Here is a 23,361-nt window from a genome sequence, read left to right as displayed (position 1 = left end):
TAACCCATTGTGTTGGTCTGTCTCTAACCCAGTGTGTTGGTCTGTGTCTAACCCAGTGTGTTGGTCTGTCTCTAACCCAGTGTGTTGGTCTGTGTCTATAACCCAGTGTGTTGGTCTGTCTCTAACCCAGTGTGTTGGTCTGTGTCTAATCCAGTGTGTTGGTCTGTGTCTATAACCCAGTGTGTTGGTCTGTGTCTCTAACCCAGTGTGTTGGTCTGTGTCTCTAACCCAGTGTGTTGGTCTGTGTCTATAACCCAGTGTGTTGGTCTGTGTCTAACCCAGTGTGTTGGTCTGTGTCTATAACCCAGTGTGTTGGTCTGTGTCTCTAACCCAGTGTGTCGTTCTGTGTCTAACCCAATATGTTGGTCTGTGTCTATAACCCAATGTGTTGGTCTGTGTCTATAACCCAGTGTGTTGGTCTGTGTCTCTAACCCAGTGTGTTGGTCTGTGTCTCTAACCCAGTGTGTTGGTCTGTGTCTATTACCCAGTGTGTTGGTCTGTGTCTATTACCCAATATGTTGGTCTGTGTCTATAACCCAATATGTTGGTCTGTGTCTATAACCCAGTGTGTTGGTCTGTGTCTATAACCCAGTGTGTTGGTTTGTCTATAACCCAGTGTGTTGGTTTGTCTATAACCCAGTGTGTTGGTTTGTCTCTAACCCAGTGTGTTGGTCTGTGTCTATTACCCAGTGTGTTGGTCTGTGTCTATAACCCATTGTGTTGGTCTGTCTCTAACCCAGTGTGTTGGTCTGTGTCTATTACCCAGTGTGTTGGTCTGTCTTTAACCCAGTGTGTTGGTCTGTGTCTCTAACCCAGTGTGCTGGTCTGTCTCTAAACCAGTGTGTTGGTCTGTGTCTCCAAACCAGTGTGTTGGTCTGTGTCTCTAAACCAGTGTGTTGGTCTGTCTTTAACCCAGTGTGTTGGTCTGTGTCTCTAAACCAGTGTGTTGGTCTGTCTTTAACCCAGTGTGTTGGTCTGTGTCTCTAACCCAGTGTGTTGGTCTGTGTCTATAACCCAGTGTGTTGGTCTGTGTCTATAACCCAGTGTGTTGGTCTGTGTCTTTAACCCAGTGTGTTGGTTTGTCTCTAACCCAGTGTGTTGGTCTGTGTCTATAACCCAGTGTGTTGGTCAGTCTCTAACCCAGTGTGTTGGTCTGTGTCTCTAACCCAGTGTGTTGTTCTGTGTCTCTAACCCAGTGTGTTGGTCTGTGTCTATAACCCAGTTTGTTGGTCTGTGTCTATAACCCAGTGTGTTGGTCTGTGTCTTTAACCCAGTGTGTTGGTTTGTCTCTAACCCAGTGTGTTGGTCTGTGTCTATAACCCAGTGTGTTGGTCAGTCTCTAACCCAGTGTGTTGGTCTGTGTCTCTAACCCAGTGTGTTGGTCTGTGTCTCTAACCCATTGTGTTGGTCTGTCTCTAATCCAGTGTGTTGGTCTGTGTCTATTACCCAGTGTGTTGGTCTGTGTCTATAACCCAGTATGTTGGTCTGTGTCTCTAAACCAGTATGTTGGTCTGTGTCTCTAACCCAGTGTGTTGGTCTGTCTCTAATCCAGTGTGTTGGTCTGTGTCTCTAACCCAGTGTGTTGGTCTGTGGCTCTAACCCAGTGTGTTGGTCTGTGTCTATTACCCAGTGTGTTGGTCTGTGTCTATAACCCAGTGTGTTGGTCTCTGTCTATAACCCAGTGTGTTGGTCTGTGTCTCTAACCCAGTGTGTTGGTCTGTGTCTCTAACCCAGTGTGTTGGTCTGTGTCTATAACCCAGTGTGTTGGTCTGTGTCTCTAACCCAGAGTGTTGGTCTGTGTCTCTAACCCAGTGTGTTGGTCTGTGTCTCTAACCCAGTGTGTTGGTCTGTGTCTCTAACCCAGTGTGTTGGTCTGTGTCTCTAACCCAGTGTGTTGGTCTGTGTCTCTAACCCAGTGTGTTGGTCTGTGTCTATAACCCAGTGTGTTGGTCTGTGTCTATAACCCAGTGTGTTGGTCTGTGTCTATAACCCAGTGTGTTGGTCTGTGTCTATAACCCAGTGTGTTGGTCTGTGTCTCTAACCCAGTGTGTTGGTCTGTGTCTCTAACCCAATATGTTGGTCTGTGTCTATAACCCAGTGTGTTGGTCTGTGTCTAACCCAGTGTGTTGGTCTGTGTCTAACCCAGTGTGTTGGTCTGTGTCTATAACCCATTGTGTTGGTCTGTCTCTAACCCAGTGTGTTGGTCTGTGTCTAACCCAGTGTGTTGGTCTGTCTCTAACCCAGTGTGTTGGTCTGTGTCTATAACCCAGTGTGTTGGTCTGTCTCTAACCCAGTGTGTTGGTCTGTGTCTAACCCAGTGTGTTGGTCTGTGTCTAACCCAGTGTGTTGGTCTGTGTCTATAACCCATTGTGTTGGTCTGTCTCTAACCCAGTGTGTTGGTCTGTGTCTAACCCAGTGTGTTGGTCTGTCTCTAACCCAGTGTGTTGGTCTGTGTCTATAACCCAGTGTGTTGGTCTGTCTCTAACCCAGTGTGTTGGTCTGTGTCTAATCCAGTGTGTTGGTCTGTGTCTATAACCCAGTGTGTTGGTCTGTGTCTCTAACCCAGTGTGTTGGTCTGTGTCTCTAACCCAGTGTGTTGGTCTGTGTCTATAACCCAGTGTGTTGGTCTGTGTCTAACCCAGTGTGTTGGTCTGTGTCTATAACCCAGTGTGTTGGTCTGTGTCTCTAACCCAGTGTGTCGTTCTGTGTCTAACCCAATATGTTGGTCTGTGGCTATAACCCAATGTGTTGGTCTGTGTCTATAACCCAGTGTGTTGGTCTGTGTCTCTAACCCAGTGTGTTGGTCTGTGTCTCTAACCCAGTGTGTTGGTCTGTGTCTATTACCCAGTGTGTTGGTCTGTGTCTATTACCCAATATGTTGGTCTGTGTCTATAACCCAATATGTTGGTCTGTGTCTATAACCCAGTGTGTTGGTCTGTGTCTATAACCCAGTGTGTTGGTTTGTCTATAACCCAGTGTGTTGGTTTGTCTATAACCCAGTGTGTTGGTTTGTCTCTAACCCAGTGTGTTGGTCTGTGTCTATTACCCAGTGTGTTGGTCTGTGTCTATAACCCATTGTGTTGGTCTGTCTCTAACCCAGTGTGTTGGTCTGTGTCTATTACCCAGTGTGTTGGTCTGTCTTTAACCCAGTGTGTTGGTCTGTGTCTCTAACCCAGTGTGCTGGTCTGTCTCTAAACCAGTGTGTTGGTCTGTGTCTCCAAACCAGTGTGTTGGTCTGTGTCTCTAAACCAGTGTGTTGGTCTGTCTTTAACCCAGTGTGTTGGTCTGTGTCTCTAAACCAGTGTGTTGGTCTGTCTTTAACCCAGTGTGTTGGTCTGTGTCTCTAACCCAGTGTGTTGGTCTGTGTCTATAACCCAGTGTGTTGGTCTGTGTCTATAACCCAGTGTGTTGGTCTGTGTCTTTAACCCAGTGTGTTGGTTTGTCTCTAACCCAGTGTGTTGGTCTGTGTCTATAACCCAGTGTGTTGGTCAGTCTCTAACCCAGTGTGTTGGTCTGTGTCTCTAACCCAGTGTGTTGGTCTGTGTCTCTAACCCATTGTGTTGGTCTGTCTCTAATCCAGTGTGTTGGTCTGTGTCTATTACCCAGTGTGTTGGTCTGTGTCTATAACCCAGTATGTTGGTCTGTGTCTCTAAACCAGTATGTTGGTCTGTGTCTCTAAACCAGTGTGTTGGTCTGTGTCTCTAACCCAGTGTGTTGGTCTGTGTCTCTAACCCAGTGTGTTGGTCTATGTATCTAACCCAGTGTGTTGGTCTGTGTCTATTACCCAGTGTGTTGGTCTGTGTCTATAACCTAGTGTGTTGGTCTGTGTCTATAACCCAGTGTGTTGGTCTGTGTCTCTAACCCAGTGTGTTGGTCTGTGTCTCTAACCCAGTGTGTTGGTCTGTGTCTATAACCCAGTGTGTTGGTCTGTGTCTCTAACCCAGAGTGTTGGTCTGTGTCTCTAACCCAGTGTGTTGGTCTGTGTCTCTAACCCAGTGTGTTGGTCTGTGTCTCTAACCCAGTGTGTTGGTCTGTGTCTCTAACCCAGTGTGTTGGTCTGTGTCAATAACCCAGTGTGTTGGTCTGTGTCTATAACCCAGTGTGTTGGTCTGTGTCTATAACCCAGTGTGTTGGTCTGTGTCTATAACCCAGTGTGTTGGTCTGTGTCTCTAACCCAGTGTGTTGGTCTGTGTCTCTAACCCAATATGTTGGTCCGTGTCTATAACCCAGTGTGTTGGTCTATGTCTAACCCAGTGTGTTGGTCTGTGTCTACCCCAGTGTGTTGGTCTGTGTCTAACCCAGTGTGTTGGTCTGTGTCTAACCCAGTGTGTTGGTCTGTCTCTAACCCAGTGTGTTGGTCTGTGTCTATAACCCAGTGTGTTTGTCTGTCTCTAACCCAGTGTGTTGGTCTGTGTCTAACCCAGTGTGTTGGTCTGTGTCTAACCCAGTGTGTTGGTCTGTGTCTATAACCCATTGTGTTGGTCTGTCTCTAACCCAGTGTGTTGGTCTGTGTCTAACCCAGTGTGTTGGTCTGTCTCTAACCCAGTGTGTTGGTCTGTGTCTATAACCCAGTGTGTTGGTCTGTCTCTAACCCAGTGTGTTGGTCTGTGTCTAATCCAGTGTGTTGGTCTGTGTCTATAACCCAGTGTGTTGGTCTGTGTCTCTAACCCAGTGTGTTGGTCTGTGTCTCTAACCCAGTGTGCTGGTCTGTGTCTATAACCCAGTGTGTTGGTCTGTGTCTAACCCAGTGTGTTGGTCTGTGTCTATAACCCAGTGTGTTGGTCTGTGTCTCTAACCCAGTGTGTTGGTCTGTCTCTAATCCAGTGTGTTGGTCTGTCTCTAATCCAGTGTGTTGGTCTGTGTCTCTAACCCAGTGTGTTGGTCTGTGTCTATAACCCAGTGTGTTGGTCTGTGTCTATAACCCAGTGTGTTGGTCTGTGTCTAACCCAGTGTGTTGGTCTGTGTCTATAACCCAGTGTGTTGGTCTGTGTCTATAACCAAGTGTGTTGGTCTGTGTATCTCTGTCCCTACTCTGCATCTCACACTGATAACAGTGGGCATAGTACAGAGCCCAGATCCACAATGTGCATCATATTTACCTCTCCTCTCTCTCCCACACATAAACTCCTCTTTCCCACTCTTCCAGTCCCTTCTTGATTTCTTCCTATACCTCTTAATATCATATCTACACATTTTCAGATGTGTGTGTGTGTGTTCTCTCACCTTGAGTCTGGTCTCCAGTAGCTCTCTGCTGGTTATGATGTGACTGACCTCTGTCTCGTTCAGACCGTGAGTGATGGCTGGACCCCCCAGGGTAGAGTACAGAGTGACCACTGCAACACACACACACACACACACAAGGTACGGTAAGACCAATGAGGTATCATCAGATAATACTGCTGATGATAAGATGTCGTATGGATAGAGTTAGATCTAAGGGGTGTATTTCTGGTCCTGTTTGGGAGTGAGGCCACATGGTAAAGCCCTTGTGATTAGTATATTCTGTTTGCTTCAGGGCTGTGGTAATGTAACACTGTGTTAGTGTAACGCTGCAGCGATGGCATCATGTCTGCTCTGGCTCTGTCACTGGCGTGAGTGAGTGGCCTGGGACTGGGCTAAACCAGACTGAACTGGGCTGGGCCCAGGCTACATTACATGACTATATGTCTGACTGGTTGAGATGGGTATCACTCACTACAGGGACCAGGGGCACGTGCAGAGATGAGGGTGTGTGAGTGTGTGTGAGTGTGTACACGTGCAAGCATCCCCAATCCCCAAACCAGTGGTGTGAAGTACTTAAGTAAAATTACTTTAAAGTACTACTTATGTAGTTTTTTGGGTTATCTGTACTTTACTGTTTATATTTTTGACAACTTTTACTTCTACTTCACTACATTCCTAAAGAAAATAATATACTTTTTACTCCATACATTTTCCCTGACACCCAAAAGTACTCGTTACATTTTGAATGTTAAAAATGGTCCAATTCACGCACTTATCAAGAGAACATTCGTGGTCATCTACTTCCTCATATCTGATTCCATTTGTATATTATGTCTGGCTGTTGGAGTGTGCCCCTGGCTATCCGTAAATTTAAAAACATGAAAATGATGTCATCTTGTTTGCTTTATATAAGGAATTTGAAATCATTTATACTTTTACTTTTGATACATACAGTTGAAGTCGGAGGTTTACATACACTTAGGGTGGAGTCATTAAAACAACATTTTTCAACCAATCCACACATTTCTTGTTAACAAACTATAGTTTTGGCAAGTCGGTTTGGACATCTACTTTGTGGATGACACAAGTCATTTTCCCAACAATTGTTTACAGACAGATTATTTCACTTATAATTCACTGTGTCACAATTCCAGTGGGTCAGAAGTTTACATACACTAAGTTGACTGTGCATTTGAACAGCTTGGAAAATTCCAGAAAATTATGTCATGGCTTTAGAAGTTTCTGAAAGGCTAATTGACATCATTTGAGTCAATTGGAGGTGTACATGTGGATGTATTTCAAGGCCTACCTTCAAACTCAGTGTCTCTTTGCTTGACATCATGGGAAAATCCAAAAATATCAGTCAAGACCTCATAAAAAATATTGTAGATCTCCACAAGTCTAGTTCATCCTTGGGAGCAATTTCCAAATGCCTGAAGGTACCACGTTCATCTGTACAAACAATAGTATGCAAGTATAAACACCATGGGACCACGCAGCCGTCATACCACTCAGGGAGGAGACGCGTTCTGTCTCCTAGAGATGAACGTACTTTGGTGCGAAAAGTGAAAATCAATCCCAGAACAGCAGCAAAGGACCTTGTGAAGATGCTGGAGGAAACAGGTACAAAAGTATCTATATTCAGCTAAAACGAGTCCAATATCAACATAACCTGAAAGGCTGAAGCCACTGCTCCAAAACCGCCGTAAAAAAGACAGACTACGGTTTGCAACTGCACATGGGGACAAAGATCGTACTTTTTGGAGAAATGTCCTCCGGTCTGATGAAACAAAAATAGAACTGTTTGCCCATAATGACCATCGTTACGTTTGGAGGAAAAATGGGGAGGCTTGCAAGCCGAAGAACACCATCCCAACCGTGAAGCACTGGGGTGGCAGCATCATGTTGTGGGGGTGCTTTGCTGCAGGAGGGACTGGTGCACTTCACAAAATAGATGGCATCATGAGGAGGAACATTAAGTGGATATATTGAAGCAACATCTCAAGACATCAGTCAGGAAGTTAAAGCTTGGTCGTAAATGGGTCTTCCAAATGGACAATGACCCCAAACATACTTTCAAAGTTGTGGCAAAATGACTTAAGGACAAAAAGTCAAGGTATTGGAGTGGCCATCACAAAGACCTGACCTCAATCCTATAAAACATTTGTGGGCAGAACTGAAAAAGCATGTGCGAGCAAGGAGGCCTACAAACCTCAGTTACACCAGCTCTGTCAGGAGGAATGTGCCAAAATTCACCCAACTTATTGTGGTAAGCTTGTGGAAGGCTACCCAAAACGTTTGACCCAAGTTAAAAAATTTAAAGGCAATGCTACCAAATACGCATTGAGTGTATGTAAACTTCTGACCCACTGGGAATGTGATGAAATAAATAGAAGCGGAAATAAATCATTCTCTCTACTGTTATTCTGACATTTCACATTCTTAAAATAAAGCGGTGATCCTAACTGACCTAAACAGGACAGTTTTGCTAGGATTAAATGTCAGGAATTGTGAAAAACTGAGTTTAAATGTATTTGGCTAAGGTGTATGTGTAACAGTATAACTTTAAACCGTCCCCTCGCCCCGACACGGGCGCGAACCAGGGACCTTCTGCACACATCAACAACTGACACCCACGAAGCGTCGTTACCCATCGCTCCACAAAAGCCGCGGCCCTTGCAGAGCAAGGGGCAACACTACTTAAGTCTCAGAGCAAGTGACGTAACTGATTGAAATGCTACTAGCGCGTACCCGCTAACTAGCTAGCCATTTCACATCCGTTACACTCACCCCCCTTTCAACCTCCTCCTTTTCCGCAGCAACCAGTGATCCGGGTCACGGCACCAATGTAACAGTATAACTTTAAACCGTCCCCTCGCCCCGACACGGGCGCGAACCAGGGACCCTCTGCATACATCAACAACTGACACCCACGAAGTGTCGTTACCCATCGCTCCACAAAAGCCGCGGCCCTTGCAGAGCAAGGGGCAACACTACTTAAGTCTCAGAGCAAGTGACGTAACTGATTGAAATGCTACTAGCGCGTACCCGCTAACTAGCTAGCCATTTCACATCCGTTACACATGTAAACTTCTGACTTCAACTGTAAGTATGTTTTAGCAATTACATTTAATTTTGATACTTAAGTATATTTACAAACTAAATACTTTTAGACTTTTGCTCAAGTAGTATTTTACTGGATGACTTTCACTTTTATTTGAGTCATTTTCTGTTAAGGTATCTTTACTTTTACTACAGTATGACAATTGGGTACTTTTTTACACTCCTCCACACAGACATACATACTTCTCATGACCATTCCCTGTCTGTTTCTCTGGATAGATAAGTGTATTGTACATCTGCCTTTCTTGATAGCAGTTGGATTTTTAGGTTCTCGGAATACTGTGGGCCAGACAGATGACAAACTCATATGAAGCAGAGTAAAGGCACATCTAAAGGCACATCACATCTACTCTGAGTTAGGACTCTGACAGTAGGACTCAATGGGACCCAGGTCCAGGCTCCCCCACGTCCCGGCTCCCCAAGGTCCAGGCTCCCCCAGGTCCCGGCTCCCCCAGGTCCCCGCTCCCCCAGGTCCCGGCTCCCCCAGGTCCCGGCTCCCCCAGGTCCCGGCTCCCCCAGGTCCCGGCTCCCCCAGGTCCCGGCTCCCCCAGGTCCCGGCTCCCCCAGGTCCAGGTTCCCCCAGATCCAGGCTCCCCATCATTCACAGTCAGTAGAGGAGAAAGTGAGGGGTGAGTGCTCTCTGTCTGTCTCACCAGCCATGTCCAACTCAGATGACATCCCCACCCACCATCAGTGGGCTTAACATGGACTCTATCCAATCAGATGAAGATTCTGGCTCTTGGGGATGTGGTGGAATTGGTATAGAATGTGTATGTGTGTACATGTGTGTATTTCTGTCAGTGTGTGTGTGTGTGTGTGTGTGTGTGTGTGTGTGTGTGTGTGTGTGTGTGTGTGTGTGTGTGTGTGTGTGTGTGTGTGTGTGTGTGTGTGTGTGTGTGTGTGTGTGTGTGTGTGTGTGTGTGTGTGTGTGTGTGGTGGACAGTATCTGCAGCAGAGCTCATGAAGGCTTGTGAAGGGGTCACACCAGAAGCTTGCAAGGGTCAAGACACCCGGGCCAAAATCCACACTCATAACCCTGCTCTGACAGGACAAAAAGAGGAGGAGGGAGAGAGGGGAGGTCACCCGACCCAGGGCAGGCTGACAGAGAAAGGGCTTATGGGACAGGGCCAGTGACATCACTGCCATGCGTCATGGACGTCTGAGACTTCCTGTTGTGTGTGTGAGGACACAGGGTGTGACACCTCCAGCCGTGAGATACTAACACACTGTCAGGTCCCGTCACGTTCACACATTCAGTCTCTCCCCTCTTCTTTTATAAAACATTTATAAAATTATGAGGTGATTGAATAGCTCATACTCTGCAACCATCCTTTTCCTTCTGAGGTTTAGAACCAAGAAACAAACACAAACAAATTCCTGGCACGGCCAACCAATCAGGTTGAGTCAGACTCAACTTGACAATACAAACACAGAGTGAACAAAGAAGAAAGAAGAGGTGGAGGAGGAAGAATGACAGATGGATGAATAGAGAGCCTATGAGGATGTGGTGATTGACAGTGGAGGTAAACCTAGGAATTGAGTGATGATGAAAGAGATATTGTCTCTAGAAACATCATTGAAACCAGGTGATGTCATCGCATGTGCGGGTGGTGGAATTGAAGGGTTGGATAAGGTATAATGAGCAGGGCTAGAGGCTCTACAGTGAAGCCAATAAACACTAACCAGAACAGCAATGGACAAGGCATATTGACATTAAGGAGAGGCATGCTTAATCGAGTGATCATAAGGGTCCAGTGAGTAGTGAGGTTGGTTGGGGTCACGGCGATTCAGACAGCTAGCCGAGCCATGGGTAGCAAGCTAGTGGAAGATGGAGGTCTGTTTTTAGCCACCCCGTGCGTTTCCGTCAGTAGATTAGTGGGGTTCCGTGTGGTAGAGTGGACCAATCAATTGTCAAAATAGTTATAGTTATAGTGGCCCAAGAAGATTGTTCGATAGACCTGTTCAGATAGCAGCCGATATGCTCAAGACAGCTAACGATTAGCGGGCCGCATTTAGCAGATGGCCGTTCAGGTTACGTCGCGATAGAGGGGCCAGTTGAATAACTCCCTCGGGCAGATAATGTTGGTATTCCAGTGGAATATGGATGAATAGAGAGCCTATTGAGAGAGGAGGAAGGCTGAGAGATGGATGAATAGATGGTCTATGGAGAGAGGAGGAAGGCTGAGAGATGGATGAATAGATGGCCTATGGAGAGAGGAGGAAGGCTGAGAGATGGATGAATAGATGGCCTATGGAGAGAGGAGGAAGGCTGAGAGATGGATGAATAGAGAGCCTATGGAGAGATGAGGATGGCTGAGAGATGGATGAATAGAGAGCCTATTGAGAGAGGAGGAAGGCTGAGAGATGGATGAATAGATGGCCTATGGAGAGAGGAGGAAGGCTGAGAGATGGATGAATAGATGGCCTATTGAGAGAGGAGGAAGGCTGAGAGATGGATGAATAGAGAGCCTATGGAGAGATGAGGAAGGCTGAGAGATGGATGAATAGATGGCCTATGGAGAGAGGAGGAAGGCTGAGAGATGGATGAATAGAGAGCCTATTGAGAGAGGAGGAAGGCTGAGAGATGGATGAATAGATGGCCTATGGAGAGAGGAGGAAGGCTGAGAGATGGATGAATAGAGAGCCTATTGAGAGAGGAGGAAGGCTGAGAGATGGATGAATAGATGGCCTATGGAGAGAGGAGGAAGGCTGAGAGATGGATGAATAGATGGCCTATGGAGAGAGGAGGAAGGCTGAGAGATGGATGAATAGAGAGCCTATGGAGAGAGGAGGAAGGCTGCGAGATGGATGAATAGAGAGCCTATGGAGAGATGAGGAAGGCTGAGGCTATGGTGTTAGAAGCACGGACCAAAGGGTCTATGTGAGAACCGTATTTTGACATCAGGTAGGAGAAGGAACACACAGCCCTCAGGCCAAATGAAGAAGATGGGGGGGAATGAGGGATAGGAGGAAGAAGGAGGTGGGAGAATTGGAACACCCCCCCCCCCCCCCACACACACACACACACACACACACACACACACTACGCAGTCAAGCCTGTGTATGGAGAATACTCACAGGGGAGGTTGTACATGAACCAGACTTGGGGTGTGTGCATGTGGACACTCACAGGGGAAGTTTTGCATGAAGCACGCCTGTGCGGCTATTACCCACTCAGCCCTGGTCTCACAAAAGATGGCAATATTGTTGTGGGCCCTCTGGCCAAGCGCTGCCAGACCAATGCCAAAGCAGGCTGCTGCCCTGTGAGTCTCAGCATAGGACAGCCAGCGGTACTGCCCAAGGATCACCTACAAAGGGGCACAGAGAGCACAAAGGATGTCAGAGAGGGAGGGAGGGAAAGAGAGAGAAAGAGAAGTACCAGGGGGGAAAAGCAGAGAGGTGGAAAATAATAGAGACACAGAGAAACAGAGATTTGGAAAGAGTTTTAGAGAAACAGAATGCGTGGGAGAGATGCAGGAAGGCAGAATAGTTCACAGTGTTTGTTGTATGCGAGGGAGAGATGCAGGAAAGCAGAATAGTTCACAGTGTTTGTTGTATGCGAGGGAGAGATGGAGGAGGGAAGAATAGTTCACAGTGTTTGTTGTATGCGAGGGAGAGATGGAGGAGGGAAGAATAGTTCACAGTGTTTGTTGTATGCATGGGAGAGATGCAGGAGGGAAGAATAGTTCACAGTGTTTGTTGTATGCATGGGAGGGAACCAGGAGGACAGAATAGTTCACAGTGTTTAGAGATGCAGGAGGGCAGAACAGTTCACAGTGTTTAGAGATGCAGGAAGGCAGAATAGTTCACAGTGTTTGTTGTATGCGAGGGAGAGATGCAGGAAAGCAGAATAGTTCACAGTGTTTGTTGTATGCGAGGGAGAGATGGAGGAGGGAAGAATAGTTCACAGTGTTTGTTGTATGCGAGGGAGAGATGGAGGAGGGAAGAATAGTTCACAGTGTTTGTTGTATGCATGGGAGAGATGCAGGAGGGAAGAATAGTTCACAGTGTTTGTTGTATGCATGGGAGGGAACCAGGAGGACAGAATAGTTCACAGTGTTTAGAGATGCAGGAGGGCAGAATAGTTCACAGTGTTTAGAGATGCAGGAGGGCAGAATAGTTCACAGTGTTTAGAGATGCAGGAGGGCAGAATAGTTCACAGTGTTTAGAGATGCAGGAGGGCAGAATAGTTCACAGTGTTTAGAGATGCAGGAGGGCAGAATAGTTCACAGTGTTTGTTTTTATCCACAGAAAAGCCTATAGCTTGAGGTTGTGTGCTTTTTAACTTTTGGAATTTGAATCACAACACTCATAATAAACAGTGGTGATACTGTCCTCTACTGGTATAACACTGATACTGCACACACCCAGACCTGGCACAGGCCAGGCTAACGCACATTCACACAGTGTCAATGAAACAATAAGAACATTTAAATACATGTTTCAATGTTTTTCACTGTAAGTCTCATTGTTCAGGAAGTGAAGAGGTGGCCAAGCACACTCCATTGTTTTATTGCAGCAACATGAGTTTCAACAGCACTGTGATTAGACTAGTGGGATTAGCCTGAGGGTTGGTGTGTAATTAAAAGTGTTGCAAGTCACACACACACACACACACAGCGACAGTGTTTTAGATTGGCCTATATTCTGTATGTTGAGCTGTGTGAGGTGACGTGAGGCCTTTCTGTTGGGCAAGAGAGGTGTGTTTTGTATGAGTGACTGTTCTCTCCTGTTTTGGCTAGACTGACTTGGCAGAACAAAGTCTTGTGTTTTCACTGCAAATAGAAAACACACCTGAGTTTTTTGCCCAACAGAAAGTCCTCACGCTGTCCTTCCTGTCCTCACCTTCTTGAAGAACTTTCCGTTGCTCTGCCTCTCATCTTCCTCCATGACTACCTCTCTGGTGCCCAGGCAGTCTCTATCAGGGAACCTTCTGGATGCATCCTCAAACACCTTATCCAGTGTGTCCACCCCAGGGTGCAAGGACGACACCAGCCTCTTTGTGGCGCCCATGGCCCTGTAGGGCCCCGCGGGGCAACCCGTCACAGACCGGGCCTTGAGTCTCTGAGCCCGCTCCTGTTCTGAGCCGAGGCCTGCGTCTGATTCTGACACAGAGCTAAAGAGGTAGGAGGGGAGGAAGGCTAGGACAGAGTACAGCCACACCGTCACCTGGAAGAGCAGCAGCAGCACTGGGTTCAGATCCTCTTTCAGCTTCATCCTGACTGGGTGTGTGTGAGTGTGTGTATGTGTGTGTGAGTGTGTGTGGGTATGTGTGTGAGTGTGTGTATGTGTGTGAGTGTGTGTGTGTGGGTGTGAGTGAGTGAGTGGGGGGTGGGGGTGGGTTGCACGGCTTATGCTCTGAGCAGGTAGTTTATCACTGAGATAGCTCCTCTAACCCTGAGATGTGAATGGTAGGAGAGAGAATGATGGGTCGTAATCCTGCTACCACTGACGGGGGAAGTTATTCATTTCCTGGTCCTTCTTCTTCTGCTGTTTTGTGTTTATCTGATGACAATGGCAGCAGCACCTTACGCCTAGACAAGAGATGACAAAAAAAACAACATTTGAACATAGTAGGAGAATATGCTATTTATAACATGTCTATTGTATGTTATACATGTATAATAACATCCGTGCGTTAGCTACAATTCCTTTGACAGCATTTGAGCTTTTTAACCCAACAGTCAGCAAACTCCATACTCTAAGATAATAGGTTTTAATGGATTCTTCTGATGTTTTAGTGGGGGTTTCTCAAGCATCCACCAATGGTAATGCGCAGCATGATGGCTTGGCCTACATAATAAGACAGACAGCCATGTGCTGTAGGCTACAGTTCTGTCTGAATGCTCTTCACTCACTCACTGTCCCCCTGCAGCCAGCCAGAATGCTGGAGTTTAGAGCTCCCTATCTAACCTCATCTCCCACACAGCATTGTACAGCATGTTCTCTCTATCACTAACCATCAAGGCATAGATACAGACAGACAGCAGACTGCCAATGACAGGAAATATGTACCCATTACAACCCACGATGCAATGACAGATGACGGGGAGAGAGAGACTGAGAGAGAGAGAGAGAGAGAGACAGAGACAGAGAGACAGAGAGAGAAAGAGATTGAGAGAGAGAGACAGAGAAAGAGAGACAGCGAAAGTGAGTGATAGAGAGACAGAGAGAGAGTGATAGAGATACATAGAGAGAGAGAGACAGAGAAAGAGAGGGAGAGAGAGAGAAAGAGAGGGAGAGAGAGAAAGAGGGAGAGAGAGAAAGAGGGAGAGAGAGAAAGAGGGAGAGAGAGAGACTAAAGAGAGGGAGAGAGAGAGAGAGAGAGAGAGAGAGAGAGAGAGAGAGAGAGAGAGAGAGAGAGAGAGAGAGAGAGAGAGAGACTAAAGAGAGGGAGAGAGAGAGAGAGAGAGAGAGAGAGAGAGAGAGAGAGAGAAAGAGGGAGAGAGAGACTAAAGAGAGGGAGAGAGAGAGAAATAGAGTGATAGACAGAGAGGCAGAGACAGTGAAAGAGAGGGAGAGAGAGAGAGAGAGAGAGAGAGAGAGAGAGAGAGAGAAAGAAAGGGAGAGAGATGGAGAGAGAGAGAGAGAGAGAGATAGCAGTTTAATGATGGTAGTGGTGGTAATGATGATAGTAGTTGTAGTACCGATGTAATGGTGAAGATGACCGTTATTTAGTTATAAGTTAGTTATAGTTAAAAAATATATATATATTACAATGTATATTGTATACATTGTTGCTTTGGCAATATTGACAAAATGTTTTTCATGCCAATAAAGCAGCTTGAATTTTAATTTTAATTTAAAGGGGGAGAGAGAGAAAAGGAGAAAGAAAGAAAGAAAGTTAGAAAGATAGAAAGAAAGAAAGAAAGAAAGAAAGAAAGAAATGAAGAAAGAAAGGGAGAGAGAGGGCAAGGAGGGGGTGAGGAAGAAAGAAAAGAGGGGGCTGACGTTGAGTCATGTTAACTCAGAATGGATTTCAACACAAATCCTCAACTGGGTGAAAGGTGCGCTACTACTTTATGCCAGATTTAAAACAAATGTGTGTTAACAATTTCACTGAAAGGGATTCTGTGTGACATGTGAGGATTATGTCTGTGAAATAGGCTATGGTATGTGTGTGTGTGTGTTAACAGGGATGACGATAGTTGACGATAGTAGACCGATACACTGCCAACTCGTGAGGATAGTAGAGATGGGTAACTGTCCATGGCCCTGGAAGCCATGCTCCCTCTCCCTGGCCATCTTTGATGGTTCCCCCAGAGAGGCTAAAGACGTGAGCTACAAATTACAGCGATGATATGCTATCCTGCATGGTTGTGCGCTAATGCTGTGCCATGTCTGTCCCTGTTGCACATTTTCTAGTTAATTTCCCTAGCCACGGATCAATAGCATTGGCCGGCTGCTCAAACTCACTCTGTAACTCTCTGTCCTTCAGACATGAGTTTCAACTGAGAAATACTAACAAACAATAAACCCTACCAACATACACGCACACACACACTTCCACTGAATTAAACCTAGACCACAGCAGACTATTTTAGCAGCAATCATCCATTATTCATATGAGAGAGCTGCTCATCTTCAACTGCTCTCCAGCAGCACGCCATTCTTCCCCATCCTTCCAAAACACACCCACACCCTATCCCCTCTCCAAAACGCTCCCCAAAGTCTCAGGAATAACCCAGAGTGAGACAGCAGAGCTCTGCCAGCAACTCCCATCATCCTCCCTCTGTGCTGTACAATTACCCAGCACACCTAGCAGTGTCAGAGGTCACTTACAGGCACTGTACTGGACCGATACACTGCTGAAGTTAATGACCGGGTCTCAGTTTCCTGTTCTTTCTCTATGGACACGTGGGAACACACACAATCTGGGTTTGTTGGAGTTTGTTGAAGTAGTCTTTGGTTTTCTTGGAGTTTATAGGAGTAGCCTTTGGGTTTCTTGGAGTTTGTTGGAGTAGTCTTGGAGTCTGTTGGAGTAGTCTTGGGGTTTGTTGGAGTAGTCTTGGGGTTTGTTGGAGTAGTCTTGGGGTTTGTTGGAGTAGTCTTGGGGTTTGTTGGAGTAGCCTTGGGGTTTCTTGGAGTAGTCTTGGGGTTTGTTGGAGTAGTCTTGGGGTTTGTTGGAGTAGCCTTGGGGTTTCTTGGAGTAGTCTTGGGGTTTGTTGGGGCAGTTTTGGGGTTTCTTTGAGTTTGTTAGAATGGTCTTGGTGTTTGTTGGAGTAGTCTCAGTGTTTGTTGGTGTAGTCTTTGGGGGTTTTTGGAGTTTGTTGGAGTAGTCTTGGGGTTTCTTAAAGTTTGTTGGAGTAGTCTTGGGGGTTTGTTGGAGTTTGTTGGAGTAGTCTTGGGGTTTGTTGGAGTAGTTTTGGGGTTTGTTGGAGTAGTCTTGGGGTTTGTTGGAGTAGTTTTGGGGTTTGTTGGAGTAGTCTTGGAGTTTCTTGGAGTAGTCTTGGGGTTTCTTGGGGTAGTCTTTTATAGTCTTGGGGTTTGTTAGAGTAGTCTAATGGGTCTGTTGGAGTTTGTTGGAGTAGTCTTGGGGTTTCTTAAAGTTTGTTGGAGTAGTCTTCGGGTTTGTTGGAGTAGTCTTGGGGTTTGTTGGAGTAGTCTTTGGGTTTGTTGGAGTAGTCTCGGATTCCAAGAACACAGGATGAGATGTTACTATCCTTTGTGCAAGCACTTCCAAGAGTTCATGAACAGTGAGACTGGTGAAATTTGGGGGACACATCGTCAGTAGTGTACCTTTGGTTCCTAGGGTGTTTCGGCCTTTCACACTATACACCCTCCCCAAAGGCGGCCAGCGACAGGGTGATCAATCCTACGCTTGCGTCCCATTCCCAATTAGTCATAGGAGTTGCCTTGTTGTTGATAGCCAACATCCCATGGGACTATGCATGGCAGGGGCGTCTTCCTCCCTGAGTCAAGCATTGTTGACCGCATACCTCCTGGCCCTCTCACTTCGGGGCCCAGCTGGGGTCTTTCCTCTTCATCCAGAGCCATTGACTGCTGCCTTCTGCCGCCTCTGATACAGCTTTGATTGCCGAACGCTGGCTCTGGCCCTTAATTCCCAGGTCTCTAAGCAGTCTGGTTGTAGATGTTGCCACAAAACCTCTGCAGCCCTCCTACACTGGTCGGACTTCTGTGTTCCAGCCATTATGCCGTGCTTCGGCAGCTAGATCGGCATAGCGCAGATGTTTCCGCTCATAAGCCTCATCTACTGAGTCCTCCCAGGGTACTGTGAGCTCAATGATGAAGACCTTCTTGAGCGAATGGGACCAGAGCACCATGTCAGGTCTTAGGGTGGTGGTTGCGATCTCCGGAGGAAACACAAGTTGCCGGCCAATGTCAGCTAGCATTTTCCAGTCGCGGGCCAAGCACAGCTGGTCTCGCTCTAATGGTGTAGAGCCGCTCTTCGGTGGTTTAGCCCCTTCGCGGACAAAGGTCGTCCGTAAGGGTTGTGATGCTGCTGGGGGTGGTAGGGAGTTGGTGGCAGCTCGCTTGTCCTCCAGGGCGGACGCAAGGTTTTTAAGGACTTGGTTGTGACGCCAAGTGTAGCGTCCTTGGGTGAGGCTTGTTTTACACCCTGTGAGAATGTGCCTGAGGTTGGCTGGCATGGAACAGAGGGCACAGTCCGGATCTTCACCATACCATTGGTGAAGATTAACTGGTGTTGGAAGGACGTCATATGTTGCTCTGATGGAATAGCTCAACCGCCTCGCTTCCATGGCCCACAGATCCTTCCAGCTGATCTTCCTCTTCTCCACACTGTCCCATCGAGTCCACTGTCCCTGTTTGGCAAGAGAGACTGCCTTGGCCCACCTTGCAGCCTCCTCCTGATGGCGTACTTCCTGCACTACCATCTTCCGCCGCTCTGGTGCAGTGGCCTTACTCCAAGCAGCACGGCTAGTTAGCCCAAGGCCTCCTCTCCCTCGCTGAACATGACCCACAATGTCAGCATGTCTGAGGGCTGCTGTTGCCTCCTGGACTGCTTTTCCTGGCCTCCATTTGCGCCCAGTTGCCAAGGTCGGCGCGTTGTTGCTCACCACTGGGTCTCGAGATTCATTCAGTGTCATCTGGAGCCTGGTTTTTGCACACTTGAATTCCTCTGTTAGACTGGTGAGGGGCAGCTTGAGGACACCATCTCCATAGAGGCCTATGGTGGTAAGGCATCGTGGAACTCCGAGCCACTTCTTTAAGTAGCCTGTGACTCCTCTTTCCATCTTCTCCACTGTTGAGATTGGAACCTCATACACTGCTAGGGGCCACAACACCCGGGGTAGGAGACCAAACTGCAGACACCAGGCCTTTAACTTTCCAGGTAGCTGGGTGTTGTCGATGGACTGTAGGCTACTACTGATGTCTTTGCGCAGCTGTTGCACCCGGTCTTTGTCCTTCAGGCTTGCATCATACCACCTTCCAAGGCTTTTTACCGGCTGCTCAGACACTGTTGGGATTTGGTCATCTCCGATGAAGAATTTCAGGTCAGAGAGTACTCCCTTCACAATCGAGATGCTGCGTGACTTGGATGGTTTAATCTTCATACGGGCCCAGCTGATGTTCTCCTCGAGTTTTCTGAGCAGTCTCCTGGTGCATGGGACAGTGGTGGTCAATGTTGTAATGTCGTCCATGTAGGTCCTGAGTGGAGGGAGGCGGAAACCAGAGTCGACTCGCTGTCCACCAGCAACCCATTTTGAGGATCTGATGATAACCTCCATTGCCATTATGAATGCCAACGGAGAAATGCTACATCCCGCCATTATACCTACATTCAGGCACTGCCATGAGGTGGTGAACTCTGAGGTGGTGAAGCAGAACTGCAGATCCTTGAAGAACGACTTCACCAGCGTTGTGATGGTGTCCGGTATGTGGAAAAATCTGAAGGCAGACCACAGGAGTTCATGGGGCACAGAGCCAAATGCATTGGCGAGGTCGAGGAAGACTACGTGGAGGTCCCTTTTCTCCACCTTGGCCATTTGGATCTGGTGCCAGATCATGCTGGAGTGTTCCAAGCAGCCAGAGAACACTGATATTCCTGCCTTCTGTACAGATGTATCGACGTACGCATTCCTTTGCAGGTACTCGGACATCCTCTGGGCAATGACCCTAAAGAAGATTTTACCCTCGACATTCAGTAAGGAGATTGGGCGGAATTGGCTGATGTTCACTGCATCCTTCTCCTTAGGGATCAGGACCCCGCCTGCCCTACGCCACACTTTGGGTATTATCTTCTTCTGCCAAGCTGTTCTCATAAGCCTCCAGAGGACCCTCAGGACGTCTGGTGGGTTCTTATACACTTTGTACGGGACTCCATTTGGCCCCGGGGCTGATGCTGTTCTTGCCCGTCGAACTGTGTTTTCCACCTCTTTCCATGTCGGAGGGCTGGTCTCAATATGATGTTCCGGGGGTTCAATGGGTGGGATATCTGATGGGATGGCCAGATGTTCATGTCGCTTTGAGTCAAAGTTTGTTGTTATCAGGTGCTCCTCTAGGTCTTTCTTTGTTGTTTTTAGAGCTCCACTTTTTTTTTTTTTTTTTTTTTTCTTTTTTTTTTACTCCAAAAAACTTTTAGAAACCCCAAGTAGTCTTGGGGTTTCTTGGGGTAGTCTTTTATAGTCTTGGGGTTTGTTAGAGTAGTCTAATGGGTCTGTTGGAGTAGTCTTGGGGTTTCTTAAAGTTTGTTGGAGTAGTCTTGGGGATTGTTGGAGTAGTCTTGGGGATTGTTGGAGTAGTCTTGAGGTTTGTTGGAGTAGTCTTGGGGATTGTTGGAGTCATCTTTGGGTTTCTTGGAGTTTGCTGGAGTAGTCTTTGGGTTTCTTGGAGTTTGCTGGAGTAGTCTTTGGGTTTGTTGGAGTAGTCTTTGGGTTTATTGGGATAGTCTTTTTTATAGTCTTGGGGTTTGTTAGAGTAGTCTAATGGGTTTGTTGAAGTTTGTTGGAGTAGTGCTTGGGATTCTTGGAATTTGTTGGTGTTGTCTAATGGGTTTGTTGGAGTTTGTTGGAGGAATCTGGACTGCCACTGGAACCCACAGTCAAAAGCACGGCGGCTGACGTGAAGAATTATTAGGCTAAAGTGAACTATCCCAATCAGATCGGCTTAAGCTGATGACTCTGCATATTGGGAGGGAAGAATAAACAAAACATGACCGATAAAACATTAACTGTTTGTACCGTGGCATTCGAACTCAGAACTTTGACCACACTTTCGTTATTGCTGTAATATTTGTCTAGCTAGCAATACAATGGATGATTAAACTTCTTTCATGTGTGACTGTTCCAGTGGTTGGATACACTGAGTGACCGATGCCTTTTCTATCTGAGACTGGGTAATGACTTATAACATCACACAGGAGTAGGGGCTAACCGCTGTGGGAGGGGCTGTCTGGTATTAAAACACAAGTGAGATTGACTGTACAGGTGACAGATGAGAGTACAAAGGTAGTGTTGTATGAGGAGGAGAGGAGGCTGCGTCACACCGTGACTTGACCCATGTGTGAGCCGTGCCAGGTGCCCAGGGTACTAAGACTCAGAACAAAGCAAATAAGGGAGGCAAGGTGAGGTAAGGGGCAAAGAAGGAGGCCATATGGAGACCTGGTGAAGGAGGCCATGAGGAGACCTGGTGAAGGAGGCCATGAGGAGACCTGGTGAAGGAGGCCATGAGGAGACCTGGTGAAGGAGGCCATGAGGAGACCTGGTGAAGGAGGCCACGAGGAGACCTGGTGAAGGAGGCCACGAGGAGACCTGGTGAAGGAGGCCACGAGGAGACCTGGTGAAGGAGGCCACGAGGAGACCTGGTGAAGGAGGCCATGAGGAGACCTGGTGAAGGAGGCCTGACTAACAAGTCAAACCTCTCTCTCTCTCTCTCTTCCACTCTATCTCCCCCTCTCTCCAGCAGACGGACGAGGCTGCTGGTCACGAGCCCTGTTTTGGAACTCACACTTGCGATAGGAGCCGGCACGACAGGCTAAAATGGCAATTTTGCATGTACTTATCAATTTTGAGATTTGTAGGTATTTTGGTCCATTAATATCAGTATTTTCCAAAATGTCAAAATGTCAAAAAGTTATGAAAATGTATATATTCGTTAGTTTATCAAAATGGTGAATTAAATGAATTAAACCACTTTAAATGGACATACATCCATAATTTCAAAGCTCACTACATTGAATTACACATAATTTAAAATGCTATTTCAAAGAGAATGTTGTCTAAATACATGTTTGTCATTTGGTAGTCTAAATTCCTTGTCTTTAACTGCCATTTCCCAACTATATTTTCAAACTCATTTTTCTCAGCTTCAGAAGCATCTGCATTCCCCAAATTTTGTGCGGTTATCCTTAGATGTATTTTCCAGACTTATACATAGGGAACTGTTGACAGGTTGTCAAATGTTTATTCTAGATTACATTTTCTTCCGAAAAATGCACCAAAAATACATTTTACATACCTTTCTTTAGTGTTTTACTGATAGAAAAAAAGTATATCTTCACAATCGGTGAAGTCCTGTCCTGGAGCGTCTTATCAAAATGAAACCAAAATCTTTAGGCTGACCTCTTCCTGTGTCCAGAAAAAAGGAGACCTATTTAATGAGATAATATTTAATGAGATATCACCTAATTTGCACATTTTAATTAAATATTTCTGGCAGAATTATACAACTTTTTTTTTTATTTGTGTCCACATTCAAGTTGATTGTGATATGATTAAGGGGGGATACCCTATTAGGGAGTGGTGCCTGGCCTTAAGTCCATTATAAAGCTTCAACCAATAGAACAATCAAAAGAACATCAAGAATGAATCAAGGGGGGAAACAATTGGTCAATAATTGAGCTTTGTGTAACAGGGCAGAAGCTTTGGAAATGGAGTACGACCATAACACAGTGGATTAATTCAGTAATATCTTGCCATCCCTCCTCCCATAGTTGGTGGGCATGCAGGCAGGCCGCAGTAAGAGTGAATCACTGCTTCCTTAAAGGATTGTGAATGGGGCCTTTTGTGTGACCAACGCCACCCTCTCCTCTCGCCTCCGCAGGCAGTCCTCCTGGTGAAAGCTCAAAGTCACCATTGTGCCAGTAGCCCAGCACACCACACAGTGCCACGTCTAGAACGACCACTGGAAGGGTCAGACTGTGTGTGTGTGTGTGTGCGTGCGTGCGCGCGTGCGTGCGTGTGTGTGTGTGCGTGCGTGCGCGTGCGTGCGTGCGTGCGTGCGCGCGTGTGCGTGCTTGTGTGTGTGTGTGTATGCAGACATCTCCAAATAATGGCGTAAGCATACTTGAAAAGCTTTGAGTAAGCATGATTTGGCTGAAAGTGATAAGACAACACACAATGGAATGGATATGTGGCTCAGACTACAGCTTTTCTTCTTAAGGTCTGTGAGGTAGCAGAAGCAAGCAACCAGACAGTAAACATACCAGACAACCACCAAAACAACTAGCCTAATCTGAAACTAAAGGTTCTCTATGATATCTTTCTCTGCCATCTCCCTCACTGCTGAGTGTAGGATACATTAGCCTGGATGCAGGGGTGCAGACCATGACATTTAGCCTATCTATGCCATGCTGACAAGCTGATAGACCTCAAACTTCTGGTTCAACCAAATATATAACCATACCCTCTGGTGAATGATATGGGCCTATGACCAACCCTCTGAAACCTATTACATAAGAAGAATGCTCCGCAGAAGAACACTCCACAGAAGACAGCTACTGCAGACAGAAACATGGCATAAGAGAGGAGGGGATAAAACTGTGCATCTCTGAGCACATATCCCATCGGACCATCCCTGGCAGACAATAGATAGTCTGTGTATAAGTACAAGCTCTCTCCAATAGACCACCCTGATTTGATTGTAGTTGCTACAAGCCAAGTAAATGACTTCAGCAGTACAAACAAGCTGAACACTGGACAAGATATTCACAACTTGAGTGCACAACATTTGTCAATGGTACAGTTCAAACTTTGTCAACCAAAATGTTGATTATGGTGTCCATACTAGGGTTGGGGATATTACAATATAATC

At 46.6% G+C, this 23,361-nt stretch overlaps 2 protein-coding genes across 4 annotated transcripts in view; both read right to left on the bottom strand.

The window, feature by feature from the left end:
* The window catches only part of LOC129831809 (fatty acid CoA ligase Acsl3-like), a 64,293-nt gene extending 50,516 nt beyond the window's left edge, over positions 1-13,777 (bottom strand). For both annotated transcript variants that reach the window (XM_055895278.1, XM_055895279.1), the window contains exons 1-3: positions 13,192-13,777; positions 11,477-11,654; positions 5,224-5,333 (exon numbers count right to left, since the gene is read on the bottom strand). In XM_055895278.1, the coding sequence (XP_055751253.1) occupies positions 5,224-5,333; positions 11,477-11,654; positions 13,192-13,563 (660 nt within the window). In that variant the 5' untranslated portion in view covers positions 13,564-13,777. The remainder of the gene's footprint in view (positions 1-5,223; positions 5,334-11,476; positions 11,655-13,191) is intronic.
* Positions 13,778-13,780: 3 nt separating this feature from the next.
* The window catches only part of LOC129831810 (2-acylglycerol O-acyltransferase 1-like), a 35,984-nt gene continuing 26,403 nt past the window's right edge, over positions 13,781-23,361 (bottom strand). Inside the window, exon 6 of one of the 2 annotated variants that reach the window (XM_055895281.1) lies at positions 13,781-13,880. In XM_055895281.1, the coding sequence (XP_055751256.1) occupies positions 13,789-13,880 (92 nt within the window). In that variant the 3' untranslated portion in view covers positions 13,781-13,788. The remainder of the gene's footprint in view (positions 13,881-23,361) is intronic. The other variant, XR_008755814.1, reaches the window with a different exon arrangement.

The sequence above is a fragment of the Salvelinus fontinalis genome, chromosome 33 (assembly GCF_029448725.1).
Source record: "Salvelinus fontinalis isolate EN_2023a chromosome 33, ASM2944872v1, whole genome shotgun sequence".
Lineage (NCBI taxonomy): Eukaryota > Metazoa > Chordata > Actinopteri > Salmoniformes > Salmonidae > Salvelinus > Salvelinus fontinalis.
Note: the sequence above shows the minus strand (reverse complement) of the source record. Positions and strands in the feature narration are given on the sequence as shown.